This window comes from Felis catus, chromosome B1 (assembly GCF_018350175.1).
Source record: "Felis catus isolate Fca126 chromosome B1, F.catus_Fca126_mat1.0, whole genome shotgun sequence".
NCBI lineage: Eukaryota > Metazoa > Chordata > Mammalia > Carnivora > Felidae > Felis > Felis catus.
In genome coordinates this window covers 193,180,609-193,207,763 of record NC_058371.1, presented here as the reverse complement: position 1 = coordinate 193,207,763, position 27,155 = coordinate 193,180,609, and the positions used below count along the sequence as shown (strand labels likewise).

Genomic DNA, 27,155 nt, shown 5'->3' with positions numbered 1-27,155 from the left:
CCAACGGTTCGGTGGGGGTGGTCTGTTCCGGGGTGGTCTCCGTGGTCGTGGTTGGCTGTGTAGTGGTGGTCTCTTCCACAACCAAACGTTCTGTTGGGGTGGTCTGTTCTGGCGTGGTCTCTGTGGTCGTGGTTGGCTGTGTAGTGGTGGCCTCTTCCACCATCAACCGCTCTGTGGTGGTGGTCCGTTTTGGAGTGGTCTGTTCTGGGGTGGTCTCTCTGATCGTGGTTGGCCGTGTTGTGATGGCCCCTTCCATAACCAACAGTTCTGTGGGGGTGGTTTGTTCTGGAGTGGTCTCTCTGACTGTGGTCTGCTGTGTAGTGGTGGTCTCTTCCTCAACCAAATCCTCAGGGGTGGTGGTTTCTTCATTAACAATGGGCACTGTGGGAGTGGTCTGTGGGACGTGGATCACCTTGGTAGGGAAAGGAGGTATGGTTTGGGTCCGTTGCATGGGATGGTAGTGTTTGACATCTTTGGAGCTTGCATCAGTGTCTCCTCTGACAAAGATACGACACCAGGGGTTGCCCTCCACTTTAGAATAGCTGGGATCGTGGATCAGAGAGGAGTACACCAGCTTCAGATTGGATTCTGGAAACCTCCAACTGCACACCCTGGTCCTCAGGACCATCTTGGAGTCCTCACAGATGTTGTTTTGCCAGCGTAAATTCTGGACAATTTGCCTCCAGTAGATTATGTCATTTCTAAAACATGATATGCAGGAGGTTGGGTTGCCAGCAAAGACACAAGAAAACCTGTGGTCCAGTCGGGTGCACTCCACCATCAGGGCGATGCCTTCCTTCTGATCAGCCACAGTCAAATAACATGTGGCTTGGTCTCGAGTAACAATTACGCCCCTGACCACGTGCCTTTCTGGCCATCTTCTCTGCACAATTTGAGGCTTACCCAGAGGGATCCATTCATCCTTGGCTTCAGTGCTGCTTTGCCTTTTCCATAATTCCTGTTGGCCTTCCACTAAGTGTGCCTGAGCAACCAGGAGGAGGAAGGAAAGCAGGGTGAGGCTGTGGAACCTCATGGCTTCAGCTTGGCGGGAACCTGTTTGGCAAAAGCAGGTGAGTCAGTGCCTGGCTGTAGTTCAGCAACACAGGGCTGCAAGATGACCCTCTCTCCACCCTGACACATTTCTGCCTGATTAGGAGTGAGATCAGGAATTCTTGCTCCCGGAATTACCAGACCAGCAGTCCTTCTATTCACATTTCTGCTTGAGTCCTGAATGTCAAAACCTCCCACTCTTCCTTCCTTCATTCACCATGTCTAAGCCAAATTAAATCTCATCCCTCATTCACTATTCCTGCATCTGCTCACTCACTTCTTCATTTACTTATTCACTTAAGAAGCACCTACTGTATGCCATGCACCAAACCAGATGTTGAATTAACCAAGTTGAATAAGAAAGTCTCATATCTTAACCTCTTAGATAGAACTCTTTGGTCAATTTGAATGACATTAACCGGAAGTCTGTCCCAACTCTCTCTTTAATATGATCTTGCGCAAATCATCTTCCCCCTCCAGGTCTTGGTTTTGTCAACTGGATATTGAGGTATTGGATGCAATGCTTGAGACTCTCTTATAGCTCTGTGTACTAGATTTGTAGTATAGGTTTATATGATGTCATTAGACCATGTAATGATAATGGACATGGCAAGTGACAAGAAAGGTGATGATTGACTCAAAATTCAACATGGGTGGAGTTCAGACACTCTGAGATAAATGGGTTTGTGAGGCTGGGCATTTGAGGTGTAGTAAGAACCCAAAGAAAGGCATAAAGGAGCAGAATTTATCTAATCTGAATGGGCTAAGTGAACCAGGGTGGATGGGGTGAATTTCTGCCAGAATGTTTAGACTAGGAAATTGAAGGGAAGGATGATGCCGTCTCAATTTCTGGAGCCCTGTTTTGGTACAGTTCTGGGCGGGTAGAAAGCTCTTGACCAGTGCTTTTAAAAATAAACCATCGACTAGAAAGGGTGACCTTAAGAACTTAAAACGGACAGAGGACCTGAATAATCATTTTTCCAAAGAAGACAAATGGCTAACAAACAACGAAAAGATGCTCAACATCACTCATCATCAGGGAAATGCAAATCAAAATCAGATCTTATATCTTATACCTGTCAGAATGGCTAGAATAAAAAAGACAAGAAAAGTGCTGGCAAGAAAGTGGAGAAAAAGAAACCATTGTGTATTGTTGGTGGGAATGCAAATTGGTGTAGCTACTATGGAAAACAGTACAGAGGCTCCTCAAAAATTAAAAATAGAATTACCATATGATCCAGTAATTGCACTACTGGGTATTTACCCCCGAAAATGAAAACACTAATTTGAAAAGATATATACACCCCTATGTTTATTGCAGGATTATTTGTTTTTAAAGGATTTTTTTAAAAATGTTTACTTTTTTATTTATTGTTATTATTTTTGGCATGAATAGATTTAATGAAGACCTATAAATTTGCTAAATGTAAGTCACAAATCAATTTAGCACAAAGGTATTTAGCAGGTTAAACATGATCAGTTGTAAGATCCACGCAGCTTCCTGGAAGGTAGCAACAAATTCACTGATGCAGATACTCATGATCATTTCTAGTCCTGCAAACAGAGAAATTCATATCTAGGATGTAGTGTCATTCCTTCATATAGGTGGATTCATGCAGTATTTGTCTTTCTGTGACTGGCTTATTCCACTTAACATAATGTCCTCAAGGTTCATTGATACTAATGTCTATTGCAAAATGTCCTTTTTCAAGGCTGAATTATATTCCAGAGTATGTATACACTATTTTTTCCTTATCTATTCACCTGTTGGACATTTGGATTGTTTCCATGCCTTGACTCTAGTGAATAGTGCCACAGTGAACATGAGAGTCCTAATATCTCTTCAAGACCCGATTTCAATTCTCTTGGGAAATATTCAGAAATGAATGGAATAGCTGGATCATATGGTAGTTATATTTAATTTCTTGAGGAATTAAAAAAAATTGTTTTCCATAGTGGCTGCACCATTTTGCATTGCCACCAATAATGTGCAAGGGTTCCAATTTCTTTACATCCTTGCCAACACTTTGTGGTCTTTTTTTTTTCTTTTCGTATTTTATCCTTAGACCTTTATTACTTACAGATAATATCGTGTATATATTTAAAACAAAACAAGGGTCAAATTAATATGATTTAACCCCCAAACTGTTGGTGATATTGTAAAATATAGGCAACAGAGGCTCTTACAAAATACTTAAGAGAAAAATTGGCTCACTATTTTAGACTTTGAAATTTAATTAGTACACAAATGTTCAAGCTTAAAGAAAATTTCTAGTATTGATTTCTCTCAATTTAGATATTTTTAAATGGTTACATTATTTTCTTTAAATATGGTCAAACATTCTCTCAATGGTTTATACAAAACATGTTTCTCTGGAATAAATATGATTATCTCGAAGTTCCTATTTAATGATAGCAATCATAAAAGCAAAATAATAAAAATAATGAAAGCTCAGTTACCAAAAACCTTGGACATTTTTCCAGTATTTATAATGAATCAATTGGCTTCCTGGCATTGTTCTATGGAACCATGATTGAATAAATAACCTTAGTGGTGCTATCTCATCCCTGTGGAGAGCAGCTGGATTTTATTTTATTTATTTATTTTATGAGAAATAAATTACTTTATTATCTAATTTTTAAAAATTTAAATCCAAGTCAGCTAACATATAGTGTAATAATGATCTCAGGAAGGGGTGCCTGGGCAGCTCAGTCGTTTAAAAGTTTGACTTTGGCTCAGGTCGTGATCTCACATTTGTGGGTCTGAGCCCCATGTCAGGCTCTGTGCTGATAGCTCAGAGCCTGGAGCTTGCTTCAGATTCTGTCTCCCTCTCTCTCTGCTCCTCCCCCGCTTGTGCTCGGTCTCTGTCTCTCAAAAATAAATAAATGTTAAAAAAAATAACGATTTCAGGAATAGAATTTAGTGACTCATCACTTACACAACACCCAGTGCTCATCTCAACAAGTGTCCTCCTTAATTCTCCTTGCCCATTTAGCTCATCCCCTCAGCTAACACCCCTCCAGCAACCCTCAGTTTTGTTCTCTGTATTTAAGAATCTTTTATGGTTTGTCTCCCTTCTGTTTTTACATTATTTTTGCTTCCCTTCCCTTATGTTCATCTGTTTTGTATCTTAAATTCCACATATGAGTGAAGTCATATGACATTTGTCTTTCTCTGACTTACTTATTTCACTTAGCATTATACACTCTAGTTCCCCAAAGCAATCTACATATTCAATGCAATTCCTATCAAAATAACACCAGCATTCTTTACAGAGCTAGAACAAATAATCCTGACATTTGTATGGAACCAGAAGAGACCTCCAATAGCTAAAGCAATCTTGGAAAAGAAACCAAAACTGGAGGCATCACAATTCCAGACTTCATGCTGTATTACAAAGCTGTAATCATCAAGACAGTATGGTACTGGCACAAAAACAGACACATAGATCAATGGAACAGAATAGAGAACCCAGAAATGGACCCACAAATATATGACCAACTAATCTTTGACAAAGCAGGAAAGAATATCCAATGGAAAAAAAAAAGACAATCTCTTCAGCAATGGCGTTTGGAAAACTGGACAGCGACATGCAGAAGAATGAACCTGGACCACTTTCTTGCGCCAGACACAAAAATAAACTCAAAATGGATGAAAGACCTCAATGTAAGACAGGAAGCCATCAAAATTCTCGAGGAGAAAGCAGGCAAAAACGTCTTTGATCTTGCCCGCAGCAACTTCTTCCTCAACCATCTCCAGAGGCAAGGGAAACAAAAGCAAAAATGAACTATCGGGACCTCATTAAGATAAAAAACTTCTGCACAGTGAAGGAAACAATTTGAAAAACTGAAAATCAACTGACAGAATGAGAGAAGATATTTAATTTATCAAAATCAACACCCCCAAAAACAAAGAATCCAGTGAAGAAATGGGCAAAAGACATGAATAGACACTTTTCAAAAGAAGACATCCAGATGGCTAACAGACACATGAAAAAATGCTCAGCATCATTCATCATCAGGGAAATGCAAATTAAAACCACAATGAGATACCACCTTACACCTGTCAGAATGGCTAAAATTAACAACTCAGGCAACAACAGATATTGGTGAGGATGCAGAAAAAGAGGAACCCTTTTGCACTACTGATGGGAATGCAAACTGGTGCAGCCACTATGGAAAACTGTATGGAGGTTTCTCAAAAAATTAAATACAGAACTACCATATGACCCAGCAATTGCACTAGCAGGTATTTATCCAAGGGATCCAGGTCTGCTGCTTCAAAGGGGCACATGCACCCCCACGTTTATAGCAGCACTATCTATAATAACCAAAGTATGGAAAGAGCCCAAATGTCCATCGATGGATGATTGGATAAAGAAGATGTGGTATACACACACACACACACACACACACACACACACACATATATATATATATATATATATATATTTACAATGGAGTATTACTTGGCAATCAAAAAGTATGAAATCTTGCCATTTGCAAAAACATGGATAGAACTAGAGTGTATTATGATAAGTGAAATAGGTCAGTCAGAGACAGTTGGAGCTAGAGTGTATTTATTTATTTTTGAGAGAGAGAGACAGAGCGGGAGAGAGTGTGTGCACAGATGGGGGAGGGGCAGAGAGCGAGGGAGACAGAATCTGAAGCAGAATCCAGACTGAGCTATTAGCTCAGAGCCTGACATGGGGCTTCAACCCATGAACTGTGAGATCATGACCTGAGCCGAAGTGGGATGTTTAAGTGGCTGAGCCACCCAGGTGCTCCTACTGCAGCATTATTTGCAATAGCTAAGATATGGAAGCAATCCAAGTGTCCATCCATAGATAAATGGATCAAGAAGATAGAGTGTGTATATACAACAAAATGTTACACACTCATAAAAAAGGAATGGGATCTTGCCATTGCAGTAACATGGATGGATTTGGAGGGGATAATGCTAAGTGAAATACATCTGATGGAAAGGCAAATACTATACAATTTCACTCATGTGTGAAATTTAAGAAACAAAACAAATGAACAAACAAAGAAAAAAAGAGACAAACAAAAAACAGACTCAAATACCAAGAACAAAATGATGGTTGCTAGACAGGAGGTGGGTAGGGGAATGGGTGACATAGGAAAAAAAAACACATCACCTTAAACAGTACATTAAACCTCATGGATTTTATCAGGTAGCCAGTAAAAAACTACACTTGAAAGAAGAAAAATAGCATTTGTCTTTGTATTTGATCCCTACTACATGCTATGCCCTTGACTAGCATTTGATTCTCACCTTGTTTAATCCACTCAAGAGCTATGCCTCATAGGTAATAAAAAATCACCCCCAAGTAACAGATATGACAGTTAAGGCTCATATCACACAAGATCCCCCAATGGACAAGTGACAAAGATGGGACAGGCAGCCAGACCATATCTTTCTGGTTCTGAATGCCATCACTTGATTGATGGTTGCCTTAAACTTATTGTATTTTTTAGAAAATATTGGCAACAAATAAGAAAACTATGAACTACTCAGGATTTGCTTTGGTTTAGATGATAAGATGATCCATATTATTGTGGATTCACTTTAAAAATACATTAAAATCCATTTACAGTGCTCTACCATAAAAATAAATTCAGAATTTTGTTTGCATAAGGGAGACAGTCTTCTGTCTTTTGAGGATTGAGAAAGGGAGACAGTCTCAGGTACGTGGGCTCTGGAATGAAGGTTGGTGGGGAACCAAGTACACCAGATGAATATCCCCTAATTCATCAAGGTATTGGGACTCAACCCCTAAGTGTCCCTGATGGCTTCCAGACTTAGGATCCTGAGGTACTCTGAGGAGCTGGAAGGAGGATGGGGGCAGGTAGTGAAACTCTTAAAAGAGCCAGGCTCTTACCTTGTTCTCAGTATGCAGGTCCACTGCAATCCCAGATGTGAGAGTGAGTTGTACGCTTACAGCTGTCTCCTCTGCCATGCCAGGCAGGGACAGCCCTTCTTATAGAAGCCCAGGCAGATGGATTTTACAGCACACATATCTATCAATCTTTATCACACTCCTCCTAGCCACACCCCTCGGGAGGGAGCTAGTTCCTACAGGGAAAGTGGATGGTGTAATCTTGTGTGTGGGGGGTGGGTGGGGGGGTGAGTACATGCAGACATTAGACCTGCTTCCCCCAAGCCCTTCTCTTTCCCCTAGTGGCCACAATAGGAAGACAGTTCAGCCTTGCAAAGGCCCTCCTTGATGGGATGAGGATTCCAGCAGCAATATTCCTGGGAAGAGTTATAAACAATAACAGAATTATCATAGCTGCCAAGCCCTGTGATGCCAATTTTACCTAAAGCTGTCACTGAATTGATGGCAAATGACATCTGATCTTTTTCTTTGACACAGCACAATGGAGAATTGTGTGGACTGTGGTGAACTAGAGATCGTCTGCCTCTCTAAATGTCAACTCTCAGTTCCATTGGCTGAGTACACTTGAGGGTGGGGATCAGCATTGTGAGACTTTCTGAATTTCCAAATGCCTGAAATCCAGATGTTGATATGAAATTGGGTTGGCATTTAACTCATATCTTCCTAACGTAGTAATATGTTCCAATGATATACAGATCAAAAGTCGTAACTGTGGTTATATTTTATTCAAGATTCACTTGTTTGAGAATTACAAGGTCACGGAGACATGGATGTTGACTTGTGCACTCAAGTTTTTCAAACAGTCTCTTCATGAATTCCACTGGAGGTGGCTATGTCCCCAAACTCCAGGCCTTTTGTAAAATTGTTCATTAGGGACCATCTCTATTATCTTGGTCACCACCGTTTAAACCCCTGATCTCCATAAAGGCAGATTTGCAGGGTTATTTGGACAAGGGCAAAATAAAGCAACTTTGTTCCAAAGAAAGATATACTTCAAGGTGACCACCTGAAAAACGAGAAATTCATCTTGGTCACAGAAGGCAATCAGATACTGCCTGGAGGAAGACTGTAGGTCAGAATACAAAGCAAATTTAGAAGGAAACACATGGACTCCAGGATCTTTTCTGAGAAGGGTCTCTAAGCTTTGGCAGAGAACATGGAACTTCACACAATGGCTTCTCATGGATCTTCTGCCGTCCTGTGATCCCATCCCATATTCTGCCTGGATCTTGTATTACAAACAGGTGGCACAACATGAGACCAGGCTGTGTAACTTCCCCTGTTGGCTCAGGCTGTCTTTCCAAATTCTTACAGACACACACACACACACACACACACACACACACACACACACACATATCTGGCCACACTCAACTCCCCAACCAACATTTCCTGAATACTTGGTGCACTTGCTTGCTCCCTTCCAGCCTTGATCCCACTGTTCCCCTTACTTGGAATGCCCTTCCAGTCCTGCTTTACCAAGCACACACCTGCTCATTCTTCAAGATCCAGCTCAAATGTCATCACCTCCCTGTTGGTGCCATTGGTCTCTTCATCCTTGTCTATGCCCCCCACCCTTTTGTGGATATTCATGGAGAGAAATAGACCAACACTCCCAGTTAGTGTATACAATGTGCCAGCATTGTGCTGAGGCTGTGCTATTATTTCACATGGAAATCCTGGGAAAATGGTGCACTTGTACCACAGTGCACTGGAGAGACTGAAGAGGTTTGGGGCCGGAGCAAGGCTGTCCACAGCAGAATCCCTCCACCTCCCTGTGCTTCCAGGACCAAGGGGAAACCTGCCTTCAGCTGACTGACTATGTAAAGACTTATCCCCTTTTTTCCACAGGAGAAATGTGGGATCACCTTGGAGTCTCATGGTACAGAGATGAACATGAGGTTTGGGTGGCCAAGTGCTTTTTGCCAACCTCTGAATGGCAGAGCCTGAAATGATTGTGGGTCTGTTGTTGGTTAACCTCCCAGCAGAGTATTTTGGACATTGTCTTATGATTCTGAGACCTGAATCTGTCTCAATTCTACATTATGTGGAGAAGACCCTGCCATGCTGTCCTATGTACCTCCTTGTCATTATCCACAGAAGTTCCTAGCATATAGTAGGTATAGTAGGTGCTTTCATCAGAATTGTTGAAGTAATGAGTTGAAACCCTCAACTTCAACTGGCTTCAAAGACAAAAACATTTGACTGGGCAGTTGTAGGAGTAAGGTTGGTTCAGATACACATAGATTCAAAGGTTTAAAAGTCTCTTCTCTGTGTCTCCATTTTTTTTTTTTTCTGAATCTCAGACTCTGTCTCTCTCACATTCTTGCTTTCTCTTCTGTGCACTCTCTGCCGTCTAGCTTCATCCTCAGGCAGGTCCCTTCCATTTGTCATAGAACAGAACATGACCTTTCATCCCTAGCACCATATGAAAGCCCAGAAGAACTCTGATAGACCATCCCTGGTACATTTCACTGAGTCTGTTGCAGGGAGCAGAGACACGTGGTGGACAGCCCACCAGAAGCACAGGGAGTGGAGGATGGACAGTTTGCAACCAGAAAAGGGGCTTCTGTTATCCACAGAAGGTGAAAAAGTGGACAAAAACAACCAATCTACATTTCAGCAGGTTCTCATTTAATGGGGACAAAGGCAGATAATGAATTATATTGGAATTCGCAGTTGTGGCTTAGTTGGCTACCCTCTGGAGAATGACTTCCTTCAGGCTAGGTACGACTTCACTAATTAGGGAAGCCATATCAGATTCATGGGACAGAACTGTTCCTAATCTGTTTAGGATCAGTAAGTAAACTAGTTGCCTAAGGAGAAGGTTTGTGACAGGAGAAGGTGGATGATCAGATCTCAAAGTCAAAGAGAGGTCTTGAGTGCAAAGCTGAGGGTTTTGTTCCACAAGCTGGGGATGACAACTATTCAACCCAGGAGCCCTCACTTTCCCTTCCAGTGTCCTTGGCAGACTGCCAATAGGCTGTGCAGGGCACTCCTGCTGAGCCCAGAGACAGCCTCAGAAGTCATTTCAACCCAGTTCTCCAGAGAGCCACTAATCATCTATCAGTATTAACATGAAGGACAAAACCTATTTGCCATTCCTGCCATAGATGGGGCTTTTGACTATTTCTGATATTTTTACCCAGAAGAGTGAGCAAACTCATACCTTAGAGAATCCACAAGCTTTACACAAGAAAGTGAACCTGTATCAGGAATGGGACTTACACTAAAGATTTCACATTTAGATTCAGATTAAATAACTCTTGGGAAAAAGGAAAGCAAATAGCATGTGTGTCTTTCATTGATCTGAGAAAGGCTTTATCTTTGGCCAACCAATCCCCCAGTGGAGATGGGAAGTAGAAACAATGGTACAGAGAAGAAACCAGACAAAAGAGTGTGAGAGACCAGAAATCTGAACACTGCCCCCATGTCATCAAGATTGTCTCTGTTGGGGATTTAGTTAAAAATATTCTCCTAATAAAGTTCTCTCGTTCTTTCCTCAAATTTGTGAGACATTGTCCACATTTTGCCTTTGCAGAAAGATAAGTTAAAGATACTGATGGAGTGTTTTCCCCTCAAGATAGCTACCTAATGATGGTGATGGTGGTGATAATGATGATGATGATGAAGATGGTGATGATGGTGGTGTATAAGCATGGGTACAGCGCCTCTACGTTTCAAGCACCATTTTGAAAGGTCATCTCGCTTTATTTGTACAACAACCCTATTATTACCTCCATTTTACACATGTAGGAACTAAACTACACCAAAGGTAAGGATCTTTCTAGACAAGTTACTTCAACCCGGGAAGTAAATATCTCAGCTGCATATGAGGGAGAATTATGCCTACTTCATAGAACTGTTTTATGCTCCAATGCAATACGTACAGAAAGTGCCTTGACCGTGGATTGACACACATTTTAAATCTCGTATATGATAGACACTTCCAGTATTTTGAAAATGAAATAATGTACTTATACGTTTAAAAACTCTCCCTGTTGTCCTCTTATTCTATTAAAGTAAAAAATTAAAGTTTTAGATTTATAGAAAAAAATAGAAAAAAATAGGACCCCTACTCCATGTCTCACTCAGGTTGCCCTATCATTATTCTCTTATATTATTATGGTACATATATAAAAATTTGGGGGCTGATATTGATACATTATTATTAAAGTCCATACATTATTCAAACTCTTTAGAACTCACTTAATGTTCTTTTTTATTATTTTCTTATGCCTATTTATTTTTGAGAGAGAGAGAGCACAGGCAGGGGAGGGGCAGAGAGAGAGGGGGACGGAGGTTCCAAAGTGGGCTCTGCACTGATAGCAGTGAGCCCAACGTGGGGCTCGAACTCATGAACTGTGAGATCATGATATGAGCTGAAGTCAGATGCTCAACTGACTGAGCCACCCAGGCACCCCCTTAATATTCTTTTTAAAGTTGTTAATACAGTATTTTTTAAGGCAGCTTTAGGTTCACAGCAAAATGGCTAGAAAGTACATAGAATTTCCATATACCTCCCATCTTCACACATATACAGACACCCTAATTGTCAACATCCAGCACTGACGTGTACATTTGTTACAGTGTTTGAACCCACATTGACACATCATGGTCAATGTTTCCAGTCCATAGTTTACAGTGTAGTCCACTCTTGGTGTTCTACGTGCCATGGGTTTCGACAGATATAATGATAATGTATCCACCAATATGGTCTCAGAATAGTTTCATTGCCCTAAAAATTCTTTGTGTGCCACCTATTCATCCCTCCTTCTTCCGTAACATCTGCTAATCACTGATCTTGTTTCAGACTCCATAGTTTTGGCTTTTCCAGAAAGTCATATGGTCAGAATCATACAGAATTTAGTTTTTTTAGATTGGCTTCTTTCACTAACTTTATTATTTTAAGGTTCTTCTGTGTCTTTTCACGGCTTGAGAGCTGATTTCTTTTTAGCGCTGAATAATATTCTAACATCTGGATTCACCACAGTTCACTTATATGTTTACCTACTTAAGGACGTCTCAGTTGCTCCCATGTTTTGGAAAAATAAATAAATAGCTGTTATACACACTCATGGTTTTATTGTGACCATAAGTTTTCAACCTCTCATGGTCTTTTCTGTCCAGGATGCCAGCCAATGTTCCACATCACAGTTAGCAGTCCTGCCTTCATAGACTTCTTTGACTGGATGGTTTCTCAGCTGTTCCTTGTTTCTGATGACCTTGAGAGTTTTCAGGAGGACTGGGCAGGTGTTCTGAGAAGGTGTCCCTTTTGGAGTTCACCTGGTGTTTTTCTCATGATCAGATTAGTGTTATGTCATTCTTTTCATCAATGATTTAAATGATGGTTGTCAGGTTTCTGTGGGGGGTTTCATAAAGTCTGAATACAATTGGTAACACACAAAGGTTAAGGCTGATTGTTGAATGCATGTCTCGTGTAGTCTGGTCTGGCAGTTGACTTCAAGTTTAAAAGCTAGTTTTAACTCTCATGTGTTTGCTACTGCAATATCATTCTTTGACTTAGGAGGACGGCACCTTAGGGTGCAGATATGAGATTCCTCAGTGGGTACAATTTGGTTTGTGAGCTGAGCTTTGGCTACAATAATACCAGGCCAAATTTGCTTAAAAAAACAAAAAACAAAAACAAAAACATAGCAAAAACAAACAAAACAGTCCGTCCTTCAAAAGTGACCACATGAATGCACTAAGAAAATGCTGAGTCAGTGCATCAAAGCAATATTAATTTGTTGGGTCAAGTCATGTGCACTAAAAATTTGTTGTTAGAATATGAGGAAATCGTCTGAAAAATCTTAGCTAAGATCTAACCAGTAGGGCAAAATGTGTTTATCTTAGCTTAACTGAATGGTATTTGCATTCCAAGTTTAAAATCCTCATTAGTCATGAGATTTCGGAATTCCTGTTCAGCAAATCAAATAATACATAATGCTAAATTTTTCCTTTATAAAAATAAGAGACAGTGAAAGGTTGAGAGTACTTGGTATTAATGAGAACTGAGAGCCTATAAAGTGTTTACCTTAATAAGACGTCCAGATTCACACCCCATAATATTGAACCCATGTTGTTAGAAGTCATGTACAATGCTTCGTTTCTATTCTAAACCCATCTAAAAAGAAATGCACATTTTTGATACCATTTTAAACCATATCAAATTGCTGTTCATAGTAAGTCAAAAGTCTTAGAGTATCAGGCTTTTCTCCCCCTTCAAGTAATAGTGCTGTTTCAGCCTTATATGTCATTACAGTTTTTTTTAGTGTTTTATAACAAACTCTCCAGGAAGCAAGTTTATTGATCACCTCCAGGTTTTTTGTATCTTTGTTTTTAAGGAGAACATTGTAAAACAGGTTAAGCATGCTTTAAAGAAGTCTACGTTTTTTGAATAATATTTCTGAGACATTCAGAAAGAGGCTAGTGGCCCTTTTGAATTTTCATGTGTTACAAAGAGAGCTAGTTGCCACCATGGAAAGCCGGCAGAGGGAGAGGACAAGTGGCCATTTCTCTGTGTTAATTCGGTGAGCCACCATGCATGTGGGCATATGAAATGCAGCTTCTGTCACAGGGAGAGGTGAAGATGTTAAGCTGAAAAGCACACCCAGGACAAGTGGATCACACACCCAGAAAGCAAAGCTTTCTTACATGCTGTGGGCTGTTTAGGGGAAGTCAGGGATGGGCAGGGGAATAAGACACTGGTTGGCTCCAGCAAGAACAGGGTTGGCCTCTAACCAGACCTCATTCATTCTGCCATGGAATCATCCATTCATTCTATCATTCACTAATTATTCCATTCATCCAAAGAGCACTCATGAGACACCTAGGGTCCAAGGCTCTCTCTGTCATTGCCTGGAATGCAGTCAAGGTGACATGGTCCTTGTCCTCAAGGAGATGCAGACAGTAAGGGGAACAAGGATCTCAACCATGACAATAGAGAGGTAATTGCTATGTAGGAAGGAAGCCTGGGGTGATCTGGGTGGGAACACCTAACCTAGCCAGAGGCAGAGAAAATTTCCTAAGAGCCTATAACTGGTTAAGAGACACTCAACAGCTGGAGGAAAAGGAATGTTGTTTATTCAGTGCTGACTCAGTAACTGCTCTATGCCAGTTGCTAATATCAGTTTAGAGAATCAAAGGTGAATAGGAGTTGGTTTCTGACCTCAAGGTGGGCTGGTTTAGTCTGTGGCTCACTATCAGATGATAGCTCTAGTGATGACACCTGTCACATCCAAACATTCAGCAACAGATGATTTTCATTTTCCACAAAATAAAGTCCTGATTTCTGAGGGTGACACAGGAACTTTTTCTAATCCCAGCCAAATTTGGTGCGGTATCCTCTGTTCCTTTTAGGCATATCCTTAGGCTCCATTTACACCTCAGTATCCATTCTTCTGCCCAAATATCAGGCTATTTCCAGAGACTCAACCTCTGCCAAACTGTTACTTTTGTCCTAAAACTCCATCCTACCGTTGTCTACTTGGCAAATAGTCACTCTGATTTCCTGTTCCCATGTACACACACACACACACACACACACACACACACACACAATCCATGGTTCTTTACCTGGGTTTCCCTAAATTTTTACAGACATCACTATTATTACAGTGGACTTGTCATTATATTGGGTTCATTTACATTCTTGCCACTATCATCATCCTGGGAATGAATTTCCAGCCCAGATCTCTGGCTTGACACCTTAGAAAAAACTTAGCATATATTCCTTGGATAGAATTGGACTCTGTGTTTTTCAAGAACCTTCTGCTTTCAGTAATAGGAACTAATTATTTTTAACATATTAAAACAAAGAAAGTTGAGAATTTGGTGGAAGTTTCTTAAATCAGGGATGCATGCATTGGGAGACAGAGTTTGGGCCGGAAACTCTGTGGTCACACCACATCTCAGTTGTCTCTGCATCCATGCTTTGATTTCTCTCTTCTGCTTGTCTCCATGTGGTCGGAAACATGGGTGTCAGCAGCACTGAGCTGAGCTGCAGTGTGGAAATCTCAGGCTGAGACTTTGATAAATTGGGCTTGAGTCACGTTCCAATGCCATTGGACCCCTCCACCCTGGCAAAGAGCAGGATTCTGGAGTGAAAGGCCCAGTTACCTAAAACATGTGGTTGGATTTGCAGTATGAACAATTGTTCTCAAAGATGTGGAGAGCTGTTCCCCAGCAGGGAGGGACTCTGTAGGTTTCATGTCTGCACTGGAAGAAAGTTATGGATAAGGTAGGGAAGCAAGTGGGCAGGAGGGCATTCTAGATTCACCTGAGGCTACATCCAGACCAACGGCTCCCAATCTTTCCAAGCGTGAGAACCATCTATGACACTCACAGCCTGCGCAGACCTCCCCACAGTGCCCACACTTTACTAAAAGTGCTGGAACAACAATTCGGTGAGGGTGGCAGTAGCTCTCACTACTCAGTCCCTGCTTAGCAGAGAGGTGCTAGTCTTACCCACATGCACAGAGGAAGAAATGAAAGATCGCAGACAGCTGGTGTCTGGTGAAGCCAGGGTTCCAAATCAGGTCATGGAGACTCTAACAAATTCTTTGCCCTTACCCTAGGCTGCTGTCAAAAGGTGCCACAAAGGAAATGGGAATTTGGTAATCTGTTTGCATTGGATTAACCACAATGCTACCTGTTGTCATTTGAGCATGAGTTTACATCTGTTTACAAGATTATCAGTAAGATCTTCTTGTACCCTGTCATACCTCCCTTCAAGCCCCACATCCTCTCCACTCTTCCCACCTGACAGCCCTTCCCCTGGGGCCTTGGGTCCAGTGGTTAGAAAACTCTGAGACCACACAGGCTGCCAGCTTCACATGGGAAAGTCTTGGGAACTGCACTCTGGACAGGGAGGAGGTGAAGGGACCAGTAGTCTGTCACCAGCCCATCCAGGTTTGTCTTCAGAACCGAACACAGTTTTCAAATAGGAGAACTGAGCTCTGAGAGTGACAGTGTCATCTGAGTGTGCCAGCAGGAAGGGACAGAAAATAGGGCTTCAGCCCCAGGGTTGGGGGAAGAAATGGGGGGGGGGGAGTAGGCTGGGTTTAGTAACATGATGCCCTCTTCAGTGAGCATCAAATGACCTAAAAGCAGAAAAGCATCAGTCACCTTTTCTTAATTTCTCTTTAAAACAATCATCTGGGGGTACCTGGGTGGCCCCGTTGGTTAAGCATCCAACCTTGGCTTAGGTCATGATCTCACGGTTTGTGAGTTCAAGCTCTGTGTTGGGATATGTGTCTTCTCTCTCTCTGCCCCTCCCCCACTCATGCTCTGTCTCTCTCTCTCTCTATCTCAAAAATAAATAAACATTTAAAAAAATTAAAAAAAATAAATAAGCATCTGAATGAATTCAAAGATTTATTTTGTCTGAGATTTAAACTTGTTCTAACCACCTTCTGTAACAGATTATTTATGGTTCAAGTCAGGCCTATTTAGGCTGATGGCCTTCTTGGTGTGATTGGGGGACCCAATTTCACTGTTTTCACGAGCATTGGTGACTCTATATCATAGCTATGTGGTGATCATATACTGGAAAAACAGACTGGGATGTAAAGAGCTTTTCCTCTCCCTTGAATATTTCCATATCTTTTCTCTTGATTGATGATCATACTACACTCCCACATGGCACCATGTCATTTCTAAAGCCTTCACTGCACCTTGCTATGTGAGACCTTATCACAACACCATCAGGAATGGCTGTTATTTCAAACAGAATTAACAAGGAGCTAACTGACCTAAACAACTTCCCTAAAGTCCCAAACTCATTTCTCTCAGTTGCACTAGATCTCCTGCTCCAGGTGCAGCCTTCTTTCTGCTCTGATATAATAAGATGAAAAGTGATACCATAACTCCAGACCAAGCCTGATGGCACCTGAGTGCAGAATTCTGGAAGAATCCAGGAGGAGAAGTGCTGGTAAGACTCTGGCTTTCAGCCTGGCCTGGAGTGGCTCCAGGGGAAGAGGGGAAGGAGAGGGAGAGAAGCAGAAAGGGAACAGGGATACCTGGAGTTGTGGTAGGGTGGTATTGGAGATGGAGATGTATTGGGTGTGGAGATGGACCACACAAACATGGTCACTATCTTTAATAGGTCTGAAGTTTTTCCCAGCTCTAACTTCTAGAGCATGGCATGCATGACTTCAGGAGACTATTAAACAATATAATATATATATATATATATATATATATATATATATATATATATATATTATTAAAGGACCAGTCAGAAAACCTCCCAGCTGCCTCCCAGATGGCATCCGACTTGAGCTCTCACAGGCAGAAAGAAGTCCTTCCGAGGGTTCCTCTGTGCTGATTATAAACTGCAATTTTCCAGGAGCTCACAGACCTGGATGTATTTGCAAGTGGACACAAAACACGGATTTTTCATTCTTGCATTTTTCTTAGCTATTTTATTCAAGACAGTTAGACGCTGACCATAATATATGCATCCCTCAAGGCATGTCCTAAATCCTCCCAGCAAATGGTGGGATGATTGTTAAAAGCAAGCAACTGGTCTGTGCTTAAACTGTCCCATGAACATATAAACTTTGATGCACCAAATGTGAGAGGAAGAGTATATATTAGAGATGAGGAGGTCAACACCATCAGCTTGAATCCATCAACTGAATTAATCTGACAAATATTTGGTGATAGTCCTTTAAGATACCTAGTCAGATTATGAGCCACTCACAGGGTGCTAGAATATGTGACCCAGCAGAGTGTGGTACCTGGGTACCGACAGTTGCTGTAACAATAACATCTCAACCTTCAGGGCTTCGCACATTGAAAACTCATTTCTTCCTCACATGAATCCAAATGGGGGTTTCCACAGTGGATTATCATCAATGAAATTCAGTTGATGCCTCTAGAAGCCCAACCTTGTCAGACTTTGTGACTGCAGCTAAACAGATTACGCATTTTGGCAGATTCTGTCTAGAATATGGCTAATGCCTTTTGCTCGATCTCTTTGGCCCAAAGTGTCAAAAGTCATTTGTGTGCAAGCTCACCTGGACCAGCAAACATGTTTCCTGTCCTGCCACAAGGACCCTGGATGCTCACACTCAGTGCCACCAAGGCAGGGCCAGTAATGGGACAGGTCTTCCTCCCTCAGGGGTGACTGCACTGATGACCTCAAGCTGATGGGCTCCCACGAAGAGCAGGTGGAAACCACTTAGGAGAAGAGTCCTGAGGGACCAGCCTCTAATCAGTCTTAGGAGGACTTGTGGACTGAGGCTTGAAGATCTGGTCCTGATACAGGAAAGGAAAAGTTACTCCCCCTACAGCCCCCAAAAGCCAAGTGGGAAGCCTGGACTTAGTTCGACTGTTTGGGAATAGAAGTCAATATGTGCTTCATCCTGGTATTTTGTTGAGGTTGAATCCTGTGTACAAATGGACCAGAAAATCTGCCAAGTTTTCCTGGGACCTGGGTAGCAAGTGTGTTAAAGGCAGCACCACAGGTCACCTACCCCGGGGCCTGTAAACCCCAAGGACCATGCTGGAATCCAGGATTCTGACCCTGGGAAGTGTGTTGAGTGGCACCTCTGGCAGTGGAGGCACCTCTGCCCAGAGTCACTTCTTGGGGTCTGACTTCCTGCCCATATGGCTCCCTACTGTGCTGTACTTGACACACTGCTGCTGGCCTACTACTGGGCACTTGTGGAGAGCGAGTGGCTTTAGGGAGGATTGCCAGTTATCATTGTGTCCAGGTGTCCCCATCCTGCACTGGCCCCCTCAGATTCTGGGAAGGTAAACAGATTTGTCACAAAAAATGGAAATGGAACATTCCAGAACAGCAAGTCAGGTCCTAAAGACAGATGCTCTTCACACAAGAAGGTAGTGTCTCATCTCTAGGAACCCCTTGTATCTCCCTTGATGACTCACCCGGGAGCCTTTTGCTACCTGGAGAAGGCTCCCAGGAAGGTCTTGAGGATTCCTGGGCCTGGGTCACTGAAGGCTCATCCCAACTCTAAGGTGATGTGTCTACTGGGTGACAGCAGCCCTGCAGTGCCAGTGACAACTCTCCCACTGAGGTAGGAGCCCATCAGCAGATGGGCTAAATTCAAAGCCACTTCCCTTTCTGTGGACAGTACTCTTAAGTACCAGGCATGCCTTTATTATCTGTTCTTGGACCTAACAACCTAGTTCGTGGTTAAGAATGGCACGTATATTAAAAACACCCGTCTCTGGAATTGTGAGTTCTGGAAAGCCGTTGCTTGATGAAACTCTTCTTGTACCTGATGTGGACGCCCATGGGAAGGCACAAACTGAGATGAGCCTGACTGTAACAATGTGGCTGCTCTAGCCTGTAAGTACCGTAAGGACAGTATTGGTACCTCAATCCATGTTGGACCGCGTGCAGTAATCCTGCCACTAACTGGATGCACCCAAAGGACGATCCTCCATCTGTACGCCAAGCAGAGGGAAATGGCCTACCTATCAGGTAGCTGATCTGACTTCCTAAGAGTAAACAAGAACCCTTAGAGCTCCAAGGGCCATGACCTTTCCAGTCAAATAGATTGCATGTGCCCTCTGCTGCCATCTTGTGGCAACTTGTGGCTTCTTGTGGCCTGTGACACAATAACTGAAATTGCTATTCTGAGGCGGTGGAAGATTCTGGCCACACTATAGTAGCACTTGAGACCAGGCTCTGTCATATTTTGGATATCTGGGATATTTACAGTCATATACTGCCAGAGGGACCTTGACAGTGGGCTAACGGACATGACATTCAGTGGACATTATATATTCCTTTTCATTCTCAGCTGGTGGCATTATCAAGAAGTAGGATGGATTTTATTTATTTATTTAGTAGCAACTTTTAATTACTTTATTTTATTTTATATGTAATTTATTGTCAAATTGGTTTCCATATAACACCCAGTGCTCATCCCAACAGGTGCCCTCTTCAATGCCCATCACCCTCATTCCCCTCTCCCCCACCCCCCATCAACCCTAAGTTTGTTCAGTATTTAAGAGTCTCTTATGGTTTGCCTCCTTCCCTCTCTGTAACTTTTTTTCCCCCTTCCCCTCCCCCCTTGTCTTCTGTTATGTTTCTCAGGATCCACATATGAGTGAAAACATATGGTATCTTTCTCTGCCTGACTTATTTCACTTAGCATAACACTCTCCAGTTCCATCCAAATTGCTATAAATAGCCAGATTTCATTCTTTCTCATTGCCAAGTAGTATTCCATTGTATATATAAACCACATCTTCTTTATACACGAAGTGGAATGGACTTTAAAAGACTTGATTGGAAAATATTGTTGGGAAGATCATGTTATCAGCATTGTAGACTCCCCTTAGAGAAGACAGTGCGAACATAATGCAGCTGGTCCTTGGAGGGAGTGTGACAATGGCTGCCCCCTTCCACGACTGCACCTCTGTGATTAGAAGCAGCGGTCAGTGCTCAGAACACAGCTCTCTGATGTCTGAGGGACAGGGTCCTTATGGCCCCTCCTGGCACTCAAAGTCTGTGTACCAGCCACTCCAGGAACACATACACAGGTACCTGTCATCAGACTTGGATGAGGGGGGTTGGAATCGCAGAGCTAAGAAATGAAATTTACTGAAGTTAACCACAATTTACCATCCAAGACTCCCTTGGAATTTGCCATGCCTTCAATAGATTTGGAGTTCCAAAATAGTTCATCAGAAAGATTCTGCCAGTGTAATTCCTGTTTAAGTAGGGAGGTGGGTCCTGATGCTTCTTAATCTGCCATCTTCCTTTTCCTTTCCTTTTTGAACTGAGTGAAGACTCCTGTTCATGACGTCTCACAATAGGTTGACCAGCCTTTGCTTGAACCACAGGGACAAGATCACTAGCTCTGAAAGAAACTTGATCTATTTACTGGAAGGCTGCCATGGGCAGGTCACATTGGCTCCCTTTTACTGAGTCCTACTCAGTGCTGGGCTGGATGCTGATCATACAGCCAATAAAGTGGGTGCAATCCCCTCCCCATTTTACAGAGGGGGAATGTAGCTAAAGAAGCTTGTACTCCTTCTCAAGGGAGAGCCACATGGGAACCCAGGCTTCTGAGTCTGATACCAGCCCGTTCTGCCTCTAAAGGACCATGGGAATCAAAGGAACCTAAAGACATGGCCTTTGTGCACAGCGTTTGAAATCTTGTTGAGGGGGAGAGAAATGACATAAATGCTCATCGAGAAGAGGACAGAGAAGGAGTGGGAGTGTCTGATCAGACACAGGGGGTGGTAGCAGTAGCTCAGGAAAGGCACACGGGGGTACAGGAGCCCCTACCCAGGAAGGAATGGAGATGGGCATTTCAGATGGACAGTGGGCTTTGGGGCTGTGGTTAGCCCTGTAACCCTTCCCCCACTCCATGACCACTCTGGACCGGCTCCACCTCTCCCATTTCCCCAGCAGATGCGTAGCTGATGATGCTCTGCCAACAATCTGCAGCTTGCAGTGCCACTGAACTGTACATCTTGGGCAATAGCTATTTTCTAAATGGATCAAGACTATTTCCTTTAGGATGACTTGAAATATTGCTTGGCCAGCGTTACTGTGCTTCAGACTCATCTGGAAAAGCTTACTAGAATTCACATTCTGGGGCGTTACCCTCAAAGACTGGGATTCAGTGTATCTGGGGTGGAGTCTGAGAATTAGCATTCCCACAGCTCCTCAGGCCATCCAGATGCTTCTGGTGTTCAGGCCATACTTTGGGTAGCACTGATTTATATTGCATTTTGTCATTAGAAAATACCAGACAGCTACAATGTGGTTCTAGTTTGAAATATTAGGAATGCTTAGGAAATGGTTTGTGCCCAAACCCACCCTAGCCTGTGATGTGCATGGACTGAGAGCCAGGGGTTTACATTCTGGGGAACCTGGCTCCTCTTCTGGTCCAGACACATGAGCTGTGTGATGTTAGACAACTCACGTCTCTAAGCTTCAGATCATTTATAATTGGGATTAAAAGTTCTGGGCTGATGGCTCGGAGCCTGGAGCCTGTTTCCGATTCTGTGTCTCCCTCTCTCTGTCCCTCCCCCGTTCATGCTCTGTCTCTCTCTGTCCCAAAAATAAATAAAAAACGTTGAAAAAAAAAATTAAAAAAAAAAAAGTTCTGACCTCATAGGGATATAACGAGGATAGTATGAGGGGACAAGTGAAAGGCACAGAGCCTTTATAAGAAACAGATTTGAGGGGCGCCTGGGTGGCTCAGTCAGTTGAGTGTCCAACTCGATTTTGGCTCAGGCCATGATCCAGGATCATGGGATCGAGCCCCATGTCAGGCTCCGTGGTGAGCATGGAGCCTACTAAGATTCTCTCTCTCTCCCTCTGCCCTTCTCCCTGATTTGTGCTCTCTCTAAAATAAAAAAGGAAAGATTTGATAAGTGTGTAATAGTAGGTGTTTGATTTATACTATTTTATTTACTTATTTATTTTTTTAAATATGAAATTTATTGTCAAATTGGTTTCCATACAACACCCAGTGCTCATCCCGACAGGTGCCCTCCTCAGTACCCCTCACCTACCCTCCCCTCCCTCCCCCCCCAATCAGCCCTCAGTTTGTTCTGTTTTTAAGAGTTTCTTATGTTTTGGCTCCCTCCCTCTCTAACCTCTTTTTTATTTTTTTTCCTTCCCCTCCCCTATGGTCTTCTGTTAAGTTTCTCAGGATCCACATAAGAGTGAAAACATATGGTGTCTGTCTTTCTCTGTATGACTTATTTCACTTAGCATAACACTCTCCACTTCCATCCACGTTGCTACAAAAGGCCATAGTTCATTCTTTCTCATTGCCACGTAGTATTCCTTTGTGTATATAAACCACAATTTCTTTATCCATTCATCAGCTGATGTACATTTAGGCTCTTTCCATAATTTGGCTATTGTTGAAAGTGCTGCTATGAACATTGGGGTACAAGTGCCCCTATGCATCAGCACTCCTGTATCCTTTGGGTAAATTCCTAGCAGTGCTATTGCTTGGTCATAGATCTATTTTTAATTTTTTTGAGGAACCTCCACACTGTTTTCCAGAGCGGCTGCACCAGTTTGCATTCCCAACAGCGCAAAAGGGTTCCCCTTTCTCCACATCCTCTCCAGCATCTATAGTCTCCTGATTTGTTCATTTTAGCCACTCTGACTGGCTTGAGGTGGTATCCCAGTGCGGTTTTGATTTGTATTTCCCTGATGAGGTGTGACGTTGAGCATCTTTTCACGTGCCTGTTGGCCATCTGGATGTCTTCTTTAGAGAAGTGTCTATTCATGTTTCCTGCCCATTTCTTCACGGGTTATTTGTTTTTCGGGTGTGGAGTTTGGTGAGTTCTTTATAGATTTTGGATACTAGCCTTTTGATATGTCATTTGCAAATATCTTTTCCCATTCCATTGGTTGCCTTTTAGTTTTGTTGATTGTTTCCTTTGCAGTGCAGAAGATTTTTATCTTCATGAGGTCCCAATAGTTCATTTTTGCTTTTAATTCCCTTGCCTTTGGGATGTGTCAACTCAGAAATTGCTGTGGCTGAGGTCAGAGAGGTTTTTTCCTGCTTTCTCCTCTAGGGTTTGGATGGTTTCCTGCCTCACATTCAGGTCCTTTATCCATTTTGAGTTTGTTTGTGAATGGTGTAAGAAAGTGGTCTAGTTTCATCCTTCTGCATGTTGCTGTCCAGTTCTCCCAGTACCTTCTGCATGTTGCTGACCAGTTGTTAAACAGACTGTCTTTTTCCATTGGATATTCTTTCCTGATTTGTCAAAGATTAGTTGGCCATGCTTTTGTGGGTCCAATTCTGGAGTCTCTATTTTATTCCATTGGTCTATGTGTCTGCTTTTGTGCCAATACCATTCTGTCTTGATGATTACAGCTTTGTAGTAGAGGCTAAAGTCTGCGATTGTGATGCCTCCCACTTTGGTCTTCTTCAAAATTACTTTGGCTATTTGAGGTCTTTTGTGGTTCCATACAAATTTTAGGATTGCTTGTTCTAGCTTCGAGAAAATGCTGGTGCAATTGTGATTGGGATTGCATTGAATGTGTAGATAGCTTTGGGTAGTATTGACATTTTAACAGTATTTATTCTTCCAATCCATGAGCACGGAATGTTTTTCCATTTCTTTATATCTTCTTCAATTTCCTTCATAAGCTTTCTATAGTTTTCAGAATGCAGATCTTTTACATCTTTGGTTAGGTTTATTCCTAGGTATTTTATGCTTCTTGGTGCAGTTGTGAATGGGATCAATTTCTTTGTCTTTCTGTTGCTTCATTATTAGTGTATAAGAATGCAACTGATTTCTGTACATTGATTTTGTATCCTGCGACATTGCTGAATTCATGTATCAGTTCTAGCAGACTTTTGGTGGAGTCCATCGGGTTTTCCATGTATAATATCATGTCATCTGCAAAGAGTGAAAGCTTTACTTCATCTTTGCCAGTTCTGATGCCTTTGATTTCCTTTTGTTGTCTGATTGCTGATGCTAGCACTTCCACCACTATGTTAAACAACAGCAGTGAGAGTGGGCATCCCTGTCGTGTTCCTGATCTCAGGGAGAGAGCTCTCAGTTTTCCCCCATTGAGGATGATATTAGCTGTGGGCTTTTCATAAATAGCTTTTATGATGTTTAAGTATGTTCCTTCTATCCCGACTTTCGCAAGGGTTTTTATTAAGAAAGGATGCTGAATTTTGTCAAATGCTTTTTCTGCATCGATTGACAGGATCATATGGTTCTTATCTTTTCTTTTATTAATGTGATGTATCACATTGATTGATTTGCAAATGTTGAACCAGCCCTGAAGCTCAGGAATGAATCCCACTTGATCATGGTGAATAATTCTTTTTATATGCCGTTGAATTTGATTTTCTAGTATCTTATTGAGAATTTTTGCATCCACATTCATCAGGGATATTGGCCTGTAGTTCTCTTTTTTTGCTAGGTATCTGTCTGATTTAGGAATCAAAGTAATGCTAGCTTCACAGAATGAGTCTAGAAGTTTTCCTTCTCTTTCTATTTTTGGGAACAGCTTGAGAAGGATAGGTATTATCTCTGCTTTAAATGTCTGGTAGAATTCCCCTGGGAAGCCATCTGGTCCTGGACTCTTATTTGTTGGGAGATTTTTGATAACTGATTCAATTTCTTCACTGGTTATGCATCTGTTCAAGTTTTCTATTTCTTCCTGTTTGAGTTTTGGAAGTGTGTGGGTGCTTAGGAATTTGTCCATTTCTTCCAGGTTGTCCAGTTTGTTGGCATATAATTTTTCATAGTATTCCCTGAAAATTGCTTGTATCTCTGAGGGATTGGTTGTAATAATTCCATTTTCATTCATGATTTTATCTATTTGAGTCATCTCCCTTTTCTTTTTGAGAAGCCTGGCTAGAGGTTTATCAATTTTGTTTATTTTTTCAAAAAACCAACTCTTGGTTTCATTGATCTGCTCTATAGTTTTTTTTTTTTTTTAGATTCTATATTGTTTATTTCTGCTCTGCTCTTTATTATTTCTCTTCTTCTGCTGGATTTAGGCTGTCTTTGCTGTTCTGCTTCTATTTCCTTTAGGTGTGCTGTTAGATTTTGTATTTGGGATTTTTCTTGTTTCTTGAGATAGGCCTGGATTGCAATGTATTTTCTTCTCAGGACTGCCTTCGCTGCATCCCAAAGAGTTTGGATTGTTGTATTTTCATTTTCATTTTCATTTGTTTCCATATATTTTTTAATTTCTTCTCTAATTGCCTGGTTGACCCATTCGTTCTTTAGTCAGGTGTTCTTTAACCTCCATGCTTTTGGAGGTTTTCCAGACTTTTTCCTGTAGTTGATTTCAAGCTTCATAGCATTGTGGTCTGAAGTGTGAATGGTATGATCTCAATTCTTGTATACTTATGAAGGGCTGTTTTGTGACCCAGTATGTGATCTATCTTGGAGAATGTTCCATGTGCACTCGAGAAGAAAGTATATTCTGTTGCTTTGGGATGCAGAGTTCTAAATATATCTGTCAAGTCCATCTGATCCAATGAATCATTCAGGGCCCTTGTTTCTTTATTGATTCTGTGTCTAGATGATCTATCCATTGATGTAAGTGGAGTATTAAAGTCCCCTGCAATTACCACATTCTTATCAATAAGGTTGCTTATGTTTGTGATTAATTGTTTTATATATTTGGGGGCTCCTGTATTTGGTGCATAGACATTTATAATTGTTAGCTCTTCCTGATGGATAGACCCTGTAATTATTATATAATGCCCTTCTTCATCTCTTGTTACAGCCTTTAATTTAAAGTGTAGTTTGTTTGATATAAGTGTGGTTACTCCACCTTTATTTTGACTTCCAGTAGCATGATAGATAGTTCTCCATCCCCTCACTTTCAATCTGAAGGTGTCCTCAGGTCTAAAATGAGTCTCTTGTAGACAGCAAATAGATGGGTCTTGTGTTTTTTATCCATTTTGATACCCTATGTCTTTTGGTTGGAGCATTTAGTCCATTTACATTCAGTGTTATTATAGAAAGATATGAGTTTAGAGTCATTGTGATGTCCGTAGTTTCATGCTTGTACTGATGTCTCTGGTACTTTGTGGTCCTTGCAACATTTCACTCACAAAATCCCCCTTAGGATCTCTTGTAGGGCTGGTTTAGTGGTGATGAATTCCTTCAGTTTTTGTTTGTTTGGGAAGACCTTTATCTCTCCTTCTATTCTGAATGACAGACTTGCTGGATAAAGGATTCTCGGCTGCATATTTTTTCTGTTCATCACATTGAAGATTTCCTGCCATTCCTTTCTGACCTGCCAAGTTTCAGTATATAGGTCTGCCACTAGACTTATCGATCTCCCTTTATATGTTAGAGCATGTTTATCCCTAGCTGCTTTCAGAATTTTCTCTTTATCCTTGTATTTTGCCAGTTTCACCATGATATGTCATGCAGAAGATTGATTCAAGTTACGTCTGAAGGGAGTTCTCTGTGCCTCTTGGATTTCAATGCCTATTTCCTTCCCCAGATCCGGGAAGTTCTCAGCTATGATTTCTTCAAGTACACCTTCAGCCCCTTTCTCTCTTCCTCTTCCTATTTTACGGATATTGTTCCGTTTCATTGCATCACTTAGTTCTCTAATTCTCTCCTCATACTCCTGGATTTTTTTATCTCTCTTTTTCTCAGCTTCCTCTTTTTCCATAATTTTATCTTCTAAGGCACCTATTCTCTCCTCTGCCTCTTCAATCTGAGCTGTGGTCG

General features: G+C 41.8%; 1 protein-coding gene across 1 annotated transcript in view; it reads right to left on the bottom strand.

The window, feature by feature from the left end:
- Positions 1–318: 318 nt before the first annotated feature.
- Positions 319–27,155, bottom strand: part of PROM1 (prominin 1) — a 166,225-nt gene continuing 139,388 nt past the window's right edge. Inside the window, exon 27 of the mRNA XM_045056567.1 lies at positions 319–1,053. Within this exon, the coding sequence (XP_044912502.1) occupies positions 1,038–1,053 (16 nt within the window). The 3' untranslated portion in view covers positions 319–1,037. The remainder of the gene's footprint in view (positions 1,054–27,155) is intronic.